General features: G+C 39.6%; 1 protein-coding gene across 2 annotated transcripts in view; it reads left to right on the top strand.

Annotated features, from left to right (window-relative positions):
- The first annotated feature begins 1686 nt into the window (after nucleotides 1-1686).
- ivns1abp (influenza virus NS1A binding protein) overlaps nucleotides 1687-18919 on the top strand; it is a 38011-nt gene continuing 20778 nt past the window's right edge. Inside the window, exons 1-4 of one of the 2 annotated variants that reach the window (XM_012961453.3) lie at nucleotides 1687-1876; nucleotides 12577-12701; nucleotides 13531-13700; nucleotides 18357-18432. In XM_012961453.3, coding sequence (XP_012816907.1) covers nucleotides 1810-1876; nucleotides 12577-12701; nucleotides 13531-13700; nucleotides 18357-18432 — 438 coding nt within the window. In that variant the 5' untranslated portion in view covers nucleotides 1687-1809. Of the gene's footprint in view, nucleotides 1877-1956; nucleotides 2058-12576; nucleotides 12702-13530; nucleotides 13701-18356; nucleotides 18433-18919 lie in introns of those variants that run through there. The other variant, XM_012961454.3, reaches the window with a different exon arrangement.

Here is an 18919-nt window from a genome sequence, read left to right as displayed (position 1 = left end):
ATAATTACAGATGCAAGAAAATTCACCAATGAGAATTCTACTGATAAAAAAACTTCATTATAAGTAAAAAAAGAATTGACCACTGAGATCGCCGATTCCCAGCACTATGTCAGGCGTTTTGCTGTTATCTTACATATAGAGATAATTATATCATTTGTTCCCTTCATTATATGACACTGTAATCAGAAATGACAGACTTGATCAGCGCTCAGAAACTGTGCTTAAGGGCTCTGGCACACGGGGAGATTAGTCACCCGCGACAAATCTTCCTTGTCACGGGCAAATCGCCGAAGTTGCCTCGCGAGGCATTTTTGGCGATTTGCCAAAATCGCCTGAGCAGCGTGTGCCATCCCACCGGCGACTTACATTTTCGCCGGTGGGATGGCAATCCGGGGAGATTAGTAGCCCGCGAACAGGAAGACTTGTCGCGGGTGACTAATCTCCCCATGTGCCAGAGCCCTAAAGCTCCCAACTCCAATTGCAGAAAAAAACAACATGGAGCCCGATTTATTCAGATCAGCTAGGATTTTCATTGGAGGATTTTTCACATTTTAAAGCAGTCGCTGGCTGTGAAGATTTGGGAAAAAGTTTTGGAAAAGTATTATTGTGCAATATTACTTTAAAAATACAACCTTGATGTTGTAGAACTACAGCTCCCAGCATGCCTCAGCCTTCATTATGTTACATTATTCTGGGATTTGTAGTCCAGCGGCAACTGATTAAAGTTTGATTGAGCAGTGCTGTGCTGTCCTACATTTAACTCCTGCTCATTTAAAGGGACAATATAAACCCCTTTTCAACATGAGCTCAATGAATAGGGTTTGTGCTGAGCATACTTTTTACCTATTATTTTAATTAGGAAATATAATTATATTTTAATATATATTCCTGGCACTAAACAGAAATATGAATAGCCAGTTTCACTACTTCCTGATGCCAGCGAACTTCAAAGGACCTGATAAAACCAATAACCAGTCCACTGAGAAGCCTCTAATAATCAGCAGCGCAAAGGTTCCTTATATGTTACTGTAGGGGGTACTTTATTCACTATATACACCTATATATAGATTAAAATGGTTTGGTCAATGAAACATTATTTACCCATGGCATGGCATATTAGGTTTGCAGCAGTGCATATTTGTATTTGGTCCTTGTATTTATAATAAAACCCCCAGGGCTATTCCTGGGGCCAGCCAAACACCCTATTATTTATAATATAGCTTGCAGCTCTGCACTACAATTGGCTGTTTAATTATCATATAAAATATCACCATTGCTGTACTATACTATATACACACAATATCCCACATTTGCAGCCACTCTGCCGAAACATAGCGAATCTGTGACTGCGGGGTTCTTGCCCTCAGAAGGAAATAAAGGCAGATGGATATCAGGTAAAGTATTACTCGCCAAGGTTAATTACTAGTATGCACCTTGCAACGTTATATCCCTCACTCTCAATAAGCAATTTGATAGAAAAGTCGCAAAATAGCACCTTAATGATTGCAACTCTCGCAAAGACGCTCCTTATACCTTGTAACTATTCCGCTGTCCTCTGCTTTTCTTATTATTTGTATTTCTTTCTTCCCTATCGGCCATCTTTGAACAGGTCCAGTACCATACAAAGTAAAGACATGTCACTGCAAGATTCCACCTTTTCGACCAATGGCTGGCGAGTTTGCAGGACTCAATTCAGGGTGCCGAAGCCGCCCGCCTCCGCTCCTAAGGCGTGACGCCAGCTGTTGCTAGGCAGGAAGCGTGCGAGTGCTGCTGGCGCCATCTCCTTGGTTTCGCGCGTTCCCGTGTGGGATGCAGTGTAGCTCTGTGGCATCGGCCGGCTTGACATTACAGTGTCGGGACTGTGGTGTGGCGCAAGGTAAGCCATATCTTCTGGGATTTGTCAGCCCCGGGCGAGTTTATGGTTATTGCGTTGTGGGTCATGGGTAAAGATAGTTTGTAGTGAGTTAGTGGAGGAGGGCAGCCTTCCGCTGCTGAAGTGAGGACGTGAGAGAATGATACACTAGGAGATGGCGTCATGTGCTTGAGTGCATGGCAAGGCGGTTCATTCACTTTGCCTCTCAGATATGTAGCGAAGCACTAAGCTCCCATGGTTTGATGGATACGAATGGGGGACGTTGCATTTCATCGGCGGCGGCGGCGGCGGCAGGTGGAGGGGCCGCGCTACTGGGTTACTAGGGAGTCGGGAAACCTGGGAATAAGCGTGAGATGCGCTAGCGGGGCCCCTTGTAGGGGATGACGCTGCTGGAATGTCCCATTGGTAGCGGAGGGGAAGGGACCGGCGGCCGCTGGAGGGAGGAAGCGTGCTCGCATTGTCAGGTGGTGGCCGCTTCATTGCGTTCCTTCTAATGGGCCTCCGCGTATGCTCGCTGCCAGGGGGCGCGCTGGGCGACTGTGTCCCATGCCCGCAGCGCTATGGCTGCCAACTGTGATGTGGCTTCACCGACCCATCCACTTACATGGGCTGCGCCATCGTTTGCCATTATCTTATGGCAGGGCCGCTTGTTTCGGATCCATAGTATGAGAATGCCCTTGGTGGAGACAAAAGGGCAGGAAATAAAATAATCGTTTTAGTATATAAAGCATTGTTGCGCAGCCTGTTGTTAAATATGCTGATATTTGTAGTCCAACTACAGATTGGATTTGGATTTATGTAGCTATTCCCCCCTCCTGTATTGCCATGGTCTTTCCTCTCCAGCTCTGACCTTGTACCAAAGTGCTGTGTATATTTACCTGTCGGCTTAGTTACATTTATAGAGCTCTTCTGAGGCAGAACTGGCTGGCTGGCCTGGGCAGGGGGAGCCTATGTTGCAAGCCATAAGTTGCACATCCAGCATCTCTTACTCTCCAGTAAAAGAAAATCTTGTAATATAGTTTTTTTTACGAATTATTTTTCTTTTTGCAGTTCCTTTTATGATTTGCGAGATTTTGTTTTTTGCGGCTGTAACCAACCCACTCATGCTGTAAGTTGCTGACCAAACTTGTCTGCTCTAACTGGTTGATTTCAGCTAGAGTCAGCAACTTGCAATGCAAAACTGATACACAGAAAGTCTGAATTGTTTGCAGTAGGATACAAACGTATCAAAAATGATTAGAAAAATTGAATACATTTGTGAAAAAATGAATTGTTAAGCTTCCACTGCAGTTTAATGGAGAAGGAAAGGTGCAATCAGTGAAGTGTGTGGCAAAATGTTAGGCACTACCCAGTTTTTGTACCCTTCTTTCTCCTTTAATTTTTTTTAAAGCAATTGTTTTGCATGAAGTGCAGCGCAACTAAACTTAATGATAGTTTGTGTAGTTTACCTGGACTATGTCCTCTTTTTGGTTAGTGCCAGAGGGACCCTCAAGGTGGCCATGTGCATCCACATATGGTTGTATGCCATCAGAATGGTTGGAAGACAAATTGTTTGGCATACACTGTATAGTTTAATCTACTATTAACATAAAGACTGCTGTCTTGGAGATATGATTGTAGTAAAATGGCAGCTTGATTCTTGGATAGGACATCGTCACCTGGAAAGATACATACAGCAACTGTCATGTGACAAGGTGACACATCCAAAATATTCGATCTATCCACTATCCATGACACTGTGTCATCTGTCCTAATCATTTGTTTAACACAAATAAACAGATTATTGTACAAAACCTTGTATCTCATTAAAAAATCTGTACTTTGGTGGCCATTTTTTTTTGTTTTCTGGGATGGCTTTATCCGATGCAGATTGATTTGGTGATCCTCCTTGAGTAGCAGCTTATCTGTCTGTGTATGGCCCCTCCCAGTCTGCCTTCTCAATAGTTACGTGGCCAAAGATTGACCAGATATCTATTAGGTAGGTTTGAAAATCTTGTTGGATGGGGAGTGTATTGGCGCATTGGTGAAGGCATGTGTTGGCCCCTTTTAAGAAACTATATTTTGGCCTGGGATCAAATGGTTGCATCAGTCCGGTTTGGCCAAGAATGTAGGTTACAAAATCAGGCAAGATTCAGTTGTTCACAGACTGCAAATTACAAGCTCACAAAAATCTGAATGGAATATTAATAGTAGAGTGTCTGAGAAAAATATAGGCTGCTGAAAATTGAACTCTTTAAGTTGCACATCAAGATAAAGATGAATAGGAAGGTAATAAATAAAAAAAATAATTGACTACCTGTTAAATTGTTTACAACTACTTCCATTATCTCCCCAATTAGAAGGTCTGTCGTGGTGAAATTCTAGTGATGGGAGAACATTCAGGCAACAGCTTTCTTAAAATCATTGGCTTGCTGTGCTGGTCCTCTCCCTGACCTATATTACTATTGTTGTCGCCTGGCTCTGACTCCTGAAACAGTGTTGCAACCTAGATGATTAAAAGAACTTGAGGAGACCTGATTCTCTGTTACATTGTTTTAGAGTCACATCCAGAGAACAGAAATGATTAAACACTGTTTTCAAGTGAAGTTACATTTATAAATTAGTTTTTAAAATGCCTAATTTTTTAATTGGTTTATATTTGAAAGTTGCATAGTATTTTATAGTTAAATTCATTTTTTTTTTGTAATTTCTTTGTTAAATTTTGTAGTAAATCGGTTTTTGGGTGGAGGTCCCCTAAATGAATTTTTTTGTGCTTCTAAATGGCTAAAATAAGCCCAACAGGGGTGATTGGGATAAAAAAAAAAAAAAGCATTGGAAGGCAGAGAAAACTGCCCAAAAGTTTTTAAATGTTTAAGGAAGCTGGATACATTTAGAGTTCTTGCATACAAGCATTCCGTCCCATTCCCACACCTTGTGTCTCAACCCTTTCTCTGTGTAGATTGTAAACTCTTTTGGACAGGGCTCTCTTCACCTCTTGTATTGGTTATTAATTGCTTTATATGTTACTCTGTATGTTCAATGTATGTAACCCACTTATTGTACAGCGCTGCAAAATATGTTGGCACTGTATAAATAAATGTTAATAATAACTCTGTCATGAGTTCCCCTGCATTGACTCTTTCATGCATTCAACTGCAAGGAACCACGTGATTTAATACAGCCCATTCTTTGCTTGCTGTTTGTACCTGCTGTGCTGCACGGAGGCACTGAATGCAGGTGGAAGCCATGACCAAACGTTTGTGTGTAAAAGACCTTAGTAAGGTTTTAGAAATGTATAAAAAAAAAAAGTGGGATAATATCATATTTTACCCACTAAGGTCGTACAGCTGACCTTTAATATAAGAAAGAGGTACATATTTTATCTTTTTTTAACCCATTAAAACTCACATACTAAAGAAAATGCAAACTAAAAAGTTAAAGCATTCTGTAGTGGTACAGCAAATATATCTGTTTGTGAAACACCTTGTCTCGGGAACATTGATCTCTAAATAATCTGTTGTACTATGGCCCCATATAGATATGACATAACTGTGAAGTTGCAGCTCACCTTTCAACAGATAGCTGTTAGTTCTGTTACAAATATTTGACGTTAAAAGATTTATACAATGGAACCTGATGTTATAAATATACTTCTATACTGTGGAATTCCTGTAAGAGCCAGCCATTCTGGTCATTGCAGACCAGCCTAGTTTGTAGTGTATATTTTCTGTCTAATGCTAGAAAAAGGTCATTTGAGTTTTCCACTGTCAACAAACATATTATCATAATAATCCTTAACATTCCCAAGCTCTAGTCCAAACAAGTGTTTGTTATTACTTTAGTATTTTCTGATGATAAAAAGGGAACAGTGAATTACCGTGAATCATGTCCTGATGCTATTAGTGCATGCATCTCAAGAGAAGAAATATAAGTACTCAGGGTGTTGGACCTGCTAGTGAGGTAAGGTACTCGCGCTGAGTTTACTGTTGTACATGTTGAACCCATCGTGAATTGATTGTTGAATGAGCTTAAGTATATATGTGGTGAAACATATATATGTTTTGAATGGGGTAAATAATTTTTTTGAGCCTGAATGTCCTTTTTTACTACACCCAGACACCTGCATTTTTTATTACCTTTATGTCCCCAGAGTATGTGTTCTCCACCCTCACTATAAGTGTTTGTTCATTTCTGCCAAGTTTGATGATCAGTAGCTTCACTGGGCAACATTATCACACCAACTTTTTTTTTTTTTTTTTTATAGCCCAAACCCACCTACAGATTTTAGGCCAGTGCACAACTGCACACATCTCTGGTTAGATGTAACATTGTATGCTGCTTCTTTGAGTTAAGGTACTGTTACTGCTGTTTCTGCTTGCAGTTTCTTATTCTCTTGAGGGTCATTCCAAGGGTGTCATCAGCTCTTTTCCTATGGCCCTGACTACTTGACCCCCTCTGGGGCATTCTCTGAAAGCAGTTGGTAATCTGACTTGCTCTTTTCTACAAGCTGAGGAACTGAACTAAATAGAACTTCATCACCCCCAGAGGCTTTGTTTGTTTACCGAGACTTCACTAGCAACTGATTTGCATTAAGCCAAATGACACCTTCTATTCTGCCAGGTTATTCATCCTTTTCTTGTGCTCTCAAATATAAAAGAATAAAGTTTAGCTATTACATTTTATAAAGTAACATACCTTAAAAGCCACAGCCTATTCAGATGGTGGTATATAATGGAGTATGTGTGCTGATTCCTCTGTGTTGCTAGGAGAGGCTGAATCCACAAATGATTGTTTGAGAATGAGAAAACCGAATTGTTTGTGCATATGTCTTGCATTATTGTGGGAGAATGGTTACCTATTGACTGTATTCCAATATAACATTTATTAATCATTTAATGTAGAAAATAGTGGCTTACTAGATGTCTAGTTATACTTCCACATGTAACCCATTTGTAGATTTCATATTCGTTTCAGCAGGAATAGTTATATAAGATTCCTGTGAGTGTATGTTTTAATTGAGAATGTTGGATAAGTAGCAAATTATCCTGGGTTCTCTATTTATATTTGTCATATTAAGTGCTGTTGTGTCACGTACACCTCACGACGTAGATAGCTTTACTGCCTTGCAGCTTAGGGGTCTATGGTGTTATTACAGCCAGGGCACTAAATGCTTGTGTGGGTTTCCTCTAGTTACTTATGTTTTTGCAGTGTGGGAGGAAACAAAACCAGTTAACTGGTTCCAGATAAATCCAGGCCTTTTTATGTTAAAGTATGTAGTTTCCAAAGCTACAGGGAACCACAACCGTGCTTTACTGTTGCCTGCAGATATTCCTCCATGTATTGTTCGCCAGCTCTTTGATGGCAGACTGCTTACTGTTGGAGCTCAATAAGCTATTTGAGTAAAGGATAATAGTGTTAAGTCTCTAATGGCTTAATATATTGCAAAAGTTCTAGTAAACCATAGCAAGGAACCAGCAGGTGGTATTGATTGGTCATTTGTTTGAACTCAGACATTTCTTACTGCTTATTTAGTTGCTCCTGGAACCCCAGCTTAGGGCGAAGACACACAGAGCTACTAAGTAGCAGCTACTTGTCACGGCTACTAACCCCCCAAAATTACCCTGTCATAGACAATACTTAGAATTGCCTCTGCTAAAACACACGTAGAGACTAAAACAAATGTAGAGACGATTATCAGTAAATGATCAGCATTGTTTGTTTTAGTAGCTTCTACTAGTAGCTTCATGTGTCTTCACCCTTATTTATTAGCCATCCTAAGGGCTCTGGCACACGGGGAGATTAGTCGCTCGCAAATCGCCGAAAAAGCCTCGCAAATCTTTTTCGGCGATCTCCCGAAATCGCGCCGCCGCGTGTGCCATCCCACCCGGCGACTTACATTTTCGCCGGTGGGATGGCAGGGGAAGGCAACTCGGGGAGATTAGTCGCCCGCGAACAGGGAGTTTTGTCGCGGGCGACTAATCTCCCCGTGTGCCACAGCCCTAAAAGTCATTCAGACTTGCTTAATATCTAATATATATTTTTCCATATGTCTGTAAACTTGTGGTGAGCTAATGGAGGCTTTGGTCAATTTATGTACTTCAAATTGGGGGTTAAAATATAAGTTTGTAAACCACTGCAATAGGGCTATGAAAACTTGGTGTGCACTGGTTGAGAATAATGTAATTTCAAGTAATGTTAAATTTCTGCCTTTAAACCAGACATACATCAAGGTCAGTCAAGGACCAATTCCAGCCAGATTTAACCAGTCTTTTGATTGTTTGCTTTTTCCTGATGAAATAATTATCAGTGCATACAAAGATTTTATCTCAACTGGCGTCAACTAGTCAGGTTCTGCATGTAAGCATTTAAATCCACCTGTCACTGTTCCCTATGAGATCTCAAAACAGTCTTTTTTGAAGATGGTTGACTCACAAGGCAATTTTCTCAAAATGTAAGGTTGTTCCAGGTTGCTTCCCAGTGTCCTGGAATAGAAGTTTGGTCATAAGGGCTTGTACTGCAGTTGTTGAGAAGTGTTTTGGCAACAGTCCTAGCTTAAAGGCAATTTGCAGTATTTCTTTTTAGCAGTCCCTAAAGGTGGCTGTACATGGTAAGATTTGCTTGTTTGGTGAGGTCGCAAAATATTTCCCCCCGATATGCCCACCTCGAATGGTCGATATTCTGCTAATTTGATCGTTTGACACTAGTGCCCCCGATCTGGCAAAAAAATATAAAAAATGATCAGGATTTTCTATTTTTGTAGTCGTGGCAAGTAACTGCTACTAGTAGCTCTGAGTTTCTTCACTCTTAAAGACCCGAATTGTCAACTGGGCCGTGTATGGCCACCTTTAGATTGTGTTCTCTGTTTGTAAATAGATATGAGATTTATTGTCCGGAAACCTATTATGCAGAGTCCTATAAAAGTAAGCTTTGTTTAATTGTTCAGCTTTTTCAGTGTTTCAAAGACGGTAACATTGTCCCCCAACTTCATTTTAGCTTGCAGTGAAGCCCATGCCATATAGCCTGTTATTTAATTGAATGTCAGTGTTTTCTGGCCAAAATCCACCTTTGGCTTCAGAGTTGCAAAATTCCATTCAAGTAAACAACACTGTACAGGCACATTTGGGCACTTTAGTGCTGGTTAAAAGAACAGCATGTGCCATTGACTTTAACGTTCATAAGTTTAGTAGCATTAAGGCATTGTGCTTCAGGGAAAAACATTTGAAATACCCCATTTCCTTAACATTCTGAATAATGGCTCTCGCCTCCAGGATGCCCCAACTTTTACCCTTTTTCTCACTTACCTGCCCCTGCTTTGTGGTGTCATTGCTTGGAATTTTTTGGAACTGTGTAAATTTAGGGGCCCAGTAACTAGAAACAGTAACAATAATGTGCTAATAAGTCAATATTTTAATTGGGGGGGTCAGTGGAGTTTATACGTAAGTTACATTCGTTTCATGGAGAGTAACACATGTTTTTTCATAAATTATGCAAATTGCATAAGCATAGGGGCCCAGTGATGTTGCTGTGGGGCCAAGTAACCAGTCATTCCCCTGCTGGAAAGTTAGTAGGAGATGCTCATATAATTTAGTAAATAGATCCCAATATAAACAGCTGATGTTACTATATAATATGCAGTTCATATAAATAGTTAAAAGGAATAATGAATGTGCTAATATGTCAGTCAGTTCATGGGACAGGGGAAGGAGAAGGAAAGGTAAAAATCGTAAGATTGTAATCGCTTACCTTTTACCCCGGGCTGGTGCTCCTGTTAGGGGAAAACTGCACCAACCAAGGGTAGCTGTGAGTCTCCTCTTTCTTCTGTCTTCTGAATCCCAGGGCCGGCACATGTGCAATAGAGTGAGAAAGACGACTTTTTTGTTAAAGTTCCGCTATTCACTCTACTGCGCATGCGCTAATAGCACAGAGAAGATAGAGGAGGTAGAGGAGTCACTCTCTTGCAGTTTCCTCCGGGATGGTGCGGTTTTCTTCTCACAGGGGAAACCAATCTGAGGTAAAAAGTAAGTGATTATAGTCACTAGGGGGTACCTACGTTTGGCAGCCCCCAGTGATTTTTACCTTTCCTTCTCTTTTAAGTTGTTAATTCATTGGTGGTCAGTGAAGTTTGTCCCTGCAAAGCTTCTCTGCATTGCCTTTTACTTGATACCCAAACTACTTTCTAGGCAAGTTACATAGGTTTGTAGGCAGTTTTTGTGGAAGTTGCATAAGTTTTGGAGTAACTTTATATATAACTTACACAATTTGCATAACTTGTGCGGAGTGACCAGGCCCCTTTACAGAAGAAAAAATTCACGGGTTTCGGCACAATATCCCCTCTCCCCCCAATGGCGGTCCTGCTCACCTCTAACGGCTCAATGTCCCATATTCCATAGCCATTATATTTTAACTTGGTAAAGTGTTTATGCATATCTTTTGCTAAAATGTTTACACTTCCATATAATGGGCAGTATGGGATGTATTCACTGGTTAAAACATTAGCTCTCAGTACTTTGATTTGCATCTTAAGTTTTATTTTAATCAGTGTTAAGAGTTACACCTCCTGTAAAAAGGTTACATAAAATAAATTGCTGGATTAGCGTAACCTAATCCGTGTACCCTCTCACTTTACAGAGTTTGGATTGGAAAGTAATATCAGAATTTGGCTACTGCTTTTGCTCTTCAGCATTCCCTGTTTTGTTTTAGCAAGAAATTAAAGGAACAGTAACACCAAAAAATTTATATATTTAAAAGAAATTAAACTATAATGTACTGCTGCCCTGCACTGGTAAAAGTTTTGTGTTTGCTTCAGAAACACTACTAGAGTTTATATAAACCCTGGTGTGTAGCCATGGGGGCAGCCATTCAAAAGAAGAAAAGGCACAGGTTATATAGCAGCTAACAGATAAACCCTGTAGAATACAATGGTGTCTTATCTGTTATCTGCTATGTAACCTGTTCCTTTTCTCCTTTTTTCCAGCTTGAATGGCTGCCCCCATGGATTCACAGCAGCTTATGTATATAAACTATAGTAGTGTTCCTGAAGCAAACACCCCAGTTTTACCAGTGCAGGGCCACAGTACATTATATTTCAATTACTTTAAAACACTTTCATTTTTTGGTGTTACTGTTCTTTTAAACTTGTGGTGCTTAGATCATTCGACCCTTGTTTAGATTGTACATTGCTTCTTTGTGCAGTGGAAGGTAAACTGACATGTAGCTTTAAACAGTCATGTGCAGAGACTGCAACTAAACTGGTAAAGGAGATGGAAGATTTCAGCTATGAGGTGAGACTCTCAGGGTTGGGGTTGTTTTGTCTGAGAAAGGTGCTTGCGAGGGGACATGATTACTCTGTACATGATTTCTTTTGGTAATGCCTTTAAGAGGGGCCTGGATTTGTTCTTGAACAAGGATAGTATCCAAGGCTATTGTGATACTAATATCTACAGTTAGTATTAGTGGTTGTATTTATAGTTTATGTATATGTTGGTATTGATTGGTAAGTATAGGTCATTTGCTGGGTCTACTTGGAAAGGTTGAACTTGATGGACTCTGGTCTTTTTTTCAACCCTATGTGAGGGCAGGGGTACACAGGGAGATTAATCTCTGTGAGACACATCTTCGTTGTTGCGGGCGACTAATCTCCCTGCAACGCCATCCCACTGGCTAGAATGTAAATTGCCGGTGGGATGGTATACCCGGCGCCGTGATTTGCCAAAGTTGCCTTGAGAGGAAACTTCGGGCAACTTCGGCAAATCGCAGCACCATGTATGCCATCCCACCGGCGATTTACATTCTAGCCGGTGGGATGGCATTGCGGGGAGATTAGTCGCCCATTAAACATGCTGCCTGTGGCACATGGCAGTGAGAATTCCTAAATGGAGTACTGTTACAGGTAAATACCATATCTTTCCAGAGACAATTCAAGTGTTTTGTTTGATTGGAAATCATGCTCAAGAGTTGTCAAGAATACTTGAGTTGCAGTACTATTAAAGTCTCTGTGAGAACCATTTGCAAACGCAAATTATTTTTGCAGGGGTTTTTATGATTTAGAAAATTTAAACTAGAAGAAATTATATATAGCCAGCAACAAAAACATTTCTAGAGTTAGTCTGGCACAACAAAACAGAGTTTTTGGGTATCAGTACCCTCTGCTTCTCAATGTATAATATATTTACAATGTGGGGATATTGTTCTTATAGGTCAGTATGCCATTATTTACAAGTTTATGTATGGCCTTTATTGTTCCAACTGCTTCATAGGTTAAGTTTTTAGATTTTTATTTAAGCTAACGAAAAAATGCCTGAAGGCCACCCATTCCACTTTCTATTAACATAAATAGTAACTGCCTGACACAGGAAGTACAGATGGTTCTTGCATGTACGGCAAACTTGGACAATATTGGGGGACCACAGTGGTGCAGTTTGAGAGGGGCAAATGAGATGTTTTCAGGGGTGCTTACTTATATAAATACGTTTCATCCTCCTTTAAAGTTAAATTATACAAAAAAAACTTATTTGGTCTAATAAACGAATTTCAGTGCCGGATTGTGTGAGGAGCTCTATCCACCATCACAGTTTCCCTTTAAATAAAGTTTTACCTGTGCCATAGGGAAGTTTCCAATACTGTATAAATACATCATCTAAAATCTTGTGTTGCCATCCATAAATCTGCGTCGCAAACTGGTGATAAGTTATTTTAGCTTTTTCATCTAATATTTTATTAAACAGGTACACACAGGAAAATGGTTCCCAACGGATCTTTAAATTTTGAAGATGAACAGTTTATTGAGTCGTCTGTGGCTAAATTAAATGCCTTACGCAAAAGCGGACAGTTTTGTGATGTAAAACTACAGGTATTGTGCATTCACATTTGTAAATAACAAATTATTTTCAAGCATATGTTTGATGGGACCTTGTGACTGTAGTAGACCCTGTGTTTGCACAGATACATTTATTACCAGTGTTATGGTGTGTTAATGTCAGCTTTTCATTCGTTTACTTTTTTTTTTTTTTTTTGCAGAGCAGATCTTTGAATGTAGCTGAACTGAAAAGCTATATCTATCTGTATATCAGGCAAGGGCACATAGGGTGATTAAACACTTGAAAATTCCTTGCCATTGCCCAAAATACAAATTGTCACTTGTATGCTGCTCATCCCGCAAAAAAGCCAGGGCAATGGCAAGGTATTTTCAGGCATTTTGTAATCGGGTGCGAAACCACTCCATGTGCCATTCCCCTTTTGCATAATGGAAAAACTTAATTACATGTAATTTATTTTAATACATTTATATTGGAAAGTTGCTTAGAATTACATTTTGTCATTATCCCAAAAATGGGTAATTTCATACTGTAGGAATTTTCTTATTGTACTTAATACTAACACCTCTGTTGCAATCCCAGAAAATTACGTGACACTGGATAAGACTGTTGACATAGTATTCAAAATGTTTATATACTTTAACGCTAAATCCAAATGCTTATATGGTGTTTGATTTCATGTTAAACTAATAAAAACTGCAAATTAAAAAAAAAATAATTACAAAATAACACCTGTAGTATGTAATTCTTTAATCAAACTGTATATGTGATTTTATATGCAATATCCATTGGGTATTAAATACAACTGCAAGTGGTCTGTTTGCATTTCTGATTTATCCTAATTTGTGTTTTCAATCCTTGAAGGTCTGCGGCCATGAGATGCTGGCACACAGAGCAGTTCTTGCCTGTTGCAGCCCCTTCTTATTTGAAATTTTTAACAGTGACGGTGAATCTCATGGTATTTCCCTTGTCAGATTTGATGACTTAAATCCAGACGCTGTTGAAGTCTTATTAAATTATGCGTATACATCTCAGTAAGTAAGAAACATTTGTGCGTAATTCAAAAAATTCTGGAAGCGAAACTGTTTATATTGGTTTTGGCTTTTATTTACAGAGCATGTGGGAACGAGGTCAAAGTTAGAGAGACCTGTAAAGGAGAATAGAAGTGTGCAAGGCTTTTTGGGGAATTGAGTCTACCAGAGAGCAGGACATAAGGCTGTTAATAGCAATTACATTTAAAAATACTGTAACTTTTAAAATCCTTAATTATCTGTAATGTGTATTGAAAAGTTGCTTAGAATTAACTTTTTCTTTCATCATGCAAAATGTATTTATCTTTTTGTATTTGAGTGTAGTTTCCCCTTAACACTTAGGGCACCTAGCTGTTTTGACTGTGGTTGAGCATTTTTGCTCATATTTACTTGTATCTACTTCCTGAATGTCTGATAAGGTACGTTACATAAAATACTACTACACACATTGACAGGTGTAGTTTTGACCAACGCTGTTTCGCACCCAGTGTTCATTTGCATTAGGGTCTGTGAACTTTAGAGACACACTGTAGGTTTGCCAACTTATGACCATAACCTTTAGAAGAAAAACTATTTTATAAATATCTTTTAACCCTTTTACTGCCAGCCATTTTGGTCAAAGCGGAACTTGTATTGCCAGACAGTTTTTGAACATTTTGCACTGTTTCACTTTAGGGGCCTTTCCTCGGGGGGACTTTTAGTTTACCAAGGAAAACAATATATCGTTTTTTTCAGAACAACCTAAGCTTTCAAAATATGGTAGAATTTTTGTGTAATTCCAATTCTGTAACAAGATATAGGCTTCTAAATGTCTAAAAATGCAAAAAAAAAATCAAATTTTCCATAATATAATCACACATACTAGAAACAAAAATTATTTTATGCACGAATATACAACTGATTTGGAAAGTCCCATGTCTCCTGAACGTGCCAATACCAAATATATATAGTTTTATGGAGATTTCTCACTTGTATAGGTCAAAAACTCCCAGCAGTACATTACCAAATTCCCAAAGCACTGCTCCAAAAAAACTGCATACTTTGGATTTCAAGGCCAAAATTCCACTAACAGAAGGTTTATCCCAGAAAATTGTACATTTTTGGAAAGAACAGATTCTGGGGAATACAGAATAGGCACAACTGTCTGTCTACTCCAAACTATCAAGTCGCAATGCTTTCCTAAAGTTATTGGTTTTTATCAAAATTTGTGATTTTTTTTAAAAATCGCTTCAAAGCTTCTAGTCTATAGTATCTTATCTCCTACAGGTCATAAAGGCCTGGGGTCCACTGAACAGTTTGATGCCCAATATGTATAGGTTTACCTAAGTATGTGGCATGTAGGGGCCCCAATGTGAACATACCCCATATGAACTGTCATTTCTGTCATTTCAGCTTCTGCAAAATCAACACATTTACATCATTATATGTGGGATGAAGCTAGTAAAAAGTACGCTCACCCCAGAAAGTCATATATTTTTGGAAAGTACACATTCCCCCGAATCTAAAATGGGTACCCATGTCTTTCTACTCCAAAGTACCAAGCCGCACAGCTTTTCTAAAGTTAGCAATTTTGATGACATTTCCAAAAATCCCCTCAAAGCTTCCATTTTGAAGCATCTTATCTCCCACATAGCATTAGGTACCAAGATAAAACACCCTGAATTTGAACGCCAGGGGTCCACTGAACAGTTTGATGCCCAATATGTATAGGTTTACCTAAGTATGTGGCATGTAGGGGCCCCAATGTGAACATACCCCCATATATACTGTCATTTCTGTCATTTCAGCTCATGCAAAATCAACACATTTACATCATTATATGTGGGATAAAGCTACAAAAAAGTACGCTCACCCCAGAAAGCCATATATTTTTGGAAAGTACACATTCCCCCGAATCTAAAATGGGTACCCATGTCTTTCTACTCCAAAGTACCAAGCCGCACAGCTTTTCTAAAGTTAGCAATTTTGATGACATTTCCAAAAATCCCCTCAAAGCTTCCACTTTGCAGCATCTTATCTCCCACATAGTGTTAGGTACCAAGATAAAACACCCTAAATTTGAACGCCAGGGGTCCACTGAACAGTTTGATGCCCAATATGTATAGGTTTACCTAAGTATGTGGCATGTAGGGGCCCCAATGGGAACATACCCCCATATGATCTATCATTTCAGCTCCTGCAAAATCAACACATTTACATCCTTTATGTGGGATAATGCTACAAAAAAAGTACATTCACCCCAGAAAGCCATATATTTTTGGAAAATACACATCCCCCCGAATCTATAATGGGTAAATATTTCTTATTGCTACAAAGTACCAAGCTGTAAAGCTTTCCTAAGTTTGCAGATTTATATGACATTTTCGAAAATCGCATAAAAATGTTGCAATTTGCCGCATTTATCTCTCACAATTTCTTGATAAAGATCAGATAAAGACAAATCACCCCAAAAAGGAACACCAGAGGTCTACTGAACAGTTTGATGCCCAATATGCATAGATATACCAAAGTCTGCGGTATGTACTGAACCCAAAATGAAAATAGCGCATAAGGATTTCTCGCCTGCCAGCTCAGCTTTTGCACACAGAGCCCCCTGTCAGTGTATTATGTGCCAAAACTTCCCCTAACCATACAGTGACCCCCACAAAACCATATATTTTTGGAAAGTACACATTCTGACAAATCCAACAAGGGTAAAGAGTCCTTTCTACACCAAAGTACCAATCTGCAGAGCTTTCCTAAAGTTATTGGTTTTTATGACATTTCAGAAAATTGCCTAAAAATGTTGCAATTTGTCACATTTATCTCACACAATTTCTTGCGTACAAAGGCAAATCACCCCCAATAGGAACACCAGAGGCCTACTGAACAGTTTGATGCCCAATATGCATAGATATACCAAAGTCTGCGGTATGTACTGAACCCTAAATGAAAATAGCGCATAAGGATTTCTCGCCTGCCAGCTCAGCTTTTGCACACAGAGCCCCCTGTCAGTGTATTATGTGCCAAAACTTCCCCTAACTATACAGATCCCCCACAAAACCATATATTTTTGGAAAGTACACATTCTGACAAATCCAACAAGGGTAAAGAGTCCTTTCTACACCAAAGTACCAATCTGCAGAGCTTTCCTAAAGTTATTGGTTTTTATGACATTTCAGAAAATTGCCTAAAAATGTTGCAATTTGTCACATTTATCTCACACAATTTCTTGCGTACAAAGGCAAGTCACCCCAAATAGGAACACCAGAGGTCTACTGAACAGATTGATGCCCAATATGCATAGATATACCAAAGTCTGCGGTATGTACTGAACCCTAAATGAAAATAGCGCATAAGGATTTCTCGCCTGCCAGCTCAGCTTTTGCACACAGAGCCCCCTGTCAGTGTATTATGTGCAGTAACCCCCCCTAACTATACAGTGACCCCCAGAAAACCATATATTTTTGGAAAGTACACATTCTGATGAATTCAAAATAGGTAAAGTTATTTTTGTACACCAAAGTTACACCTGGCAAAGCTACGCTAAAAACAGATCAGGAACACTTATAAAGGGATAAAATGTGATAAAACCACAAAAATTGTGCAAATCAGTGAAACAACAAAATAAGTTACATGACAGTGTAATTAGTGGCCAGAATATCTGATCCAATAGTTACGCTGTCAAAATAAACAGTTTTTAGGTAAAAGAAAATAAAAACAAAGTGGTAAAATGAAAAAAAAAAAAAAAGCAAAACAAAAAAAAACCAAAGTGTTTGTGTATACATGTGTGTACATGTGTAAAAGTTGTGTGATAGTGTGTAAGTGTGTATATGAGTGTAAATAAGTGTATAAAAGTGTGAAAAATGAAAAAAAAAAAAATAAAAAAATGCTAAAATGTGTGCTGTAAGTGTGTATAAATGTATGTAAATGTGTGTAAATGCAATAAAAAAAAAAAGTCCTTACCTGTTCCTGAAGACCCGATCGCCTCCTTCCTCATTTGGGCCGGCGCTGGGGGAGAGGGAGGAAGCAGCAGATGCGATGCGATCGCGTCTGCTGCTTCCTGGAGGGTCCTGCGAGCGATCGGCTCGCAGGACCCTGATGACAGCCCCCCTGGCACATTGCCCAGGGGGGCTGTCATTGTTAGAAGCCCTCTGCAGCGGCGGCACATGCCGCCGCTGCAGAGGGCAGCGCTTAAACGCCAACGACGTATGAGACACGTTGTTGGCGTTTAAGCCCTTTTACTGCCAGCACGTATGCCATACGTGCTTGGCAGTAAAAGAGTTAAGTGTAGTGGCTGTCAGCAGTAAAAGGTCCCCATACACAGGCCGATTCTAGCTGCCGATATCTGTCTATTAGACCGATTGAGCAGCTAATCGGCCCATGTATGGGCACTACCGACGGGCCTGGCCGACCGATATCTGGCCTGAAATCGGGCAGGTTAAAAGATGTAGTCGGTTCGGGGACCGCATCGGCTCATTGATGCAGTCCACGAACCGACTTTTCCTATACCAGTCATTATAATTCGATCGTTTGGCCCCAGCCCATAGGAGGGGGTATCGGGAGAAGATCTTCTCGCTTGGCGACATCTGAAGGTGTATGGGCACCTTTAGAATAGAATCTGCCGACTCGGTTTTGTTTTGTTTTAGCACTTTTATTAATTGTTGGTTTTTATTTTAGGCTTAAAGCGGAGACAGACCTTGTTAAAGATGTATACTCTGCAGCAAAAAAGCTTAAGATTGATCGAGTAAAACAGGTAATTGTTTTCTGAAAGAATATACATATTTAAGTAAATATTACATTCAGTTGTGGCAAGCTTTGTGCACACACAGTGGCTGGTCCTGCAAAGAAGCCATCAGGATGTTACTGTTCATATGTTTGTAGAACTCATTGCTTGTATAGTGCATGTTAGAAATGCAGAAGTGGCTTGAAGTGCAGATTGAGACTTAAGCCACAGGCTGTTGTCGCTTCCATTAATCTTTGCTTATCCATACATATATGTAAAAAATGCTGATGCACACCAGGAAAATTATATCAAAAAAAAGATACTTAGTTTATTTAGATCGACGTTTCGGTCCTCACCCGGTCCCGGGTGAGGACCGAAACGTCGATCTAAATAAACTAAGTACTGTATCTCTTTTTTGATAAAATTTTCCTGGTGTGCATCAGCATTTTTTACATATTTGCATTGTTTATCTGATTTGCACCCAGGTTGTTATCCCTATAAGTGTGTGCCTCAGCCT

Source organism: Xenopus tropicalis, chromosome 4 (genome assembly GCF_000004195.4).
Source record: "Xenopus tropicalis strain Nigerian chromosome 4, UCB_Xtro_10.0, whole genome shotgun sequence".
Lineage (NCBI taxonomy): Eukaryota > Metazoa > Chordata > Amphibia > Anura > Pipidae > Xenopus > Xenopus tropicalis.
The sequence above is the reverse complement of the archived record's forward strand: the minus strand, read 5'-3'. Positions and strand labels throughout refer to the sequence as shown.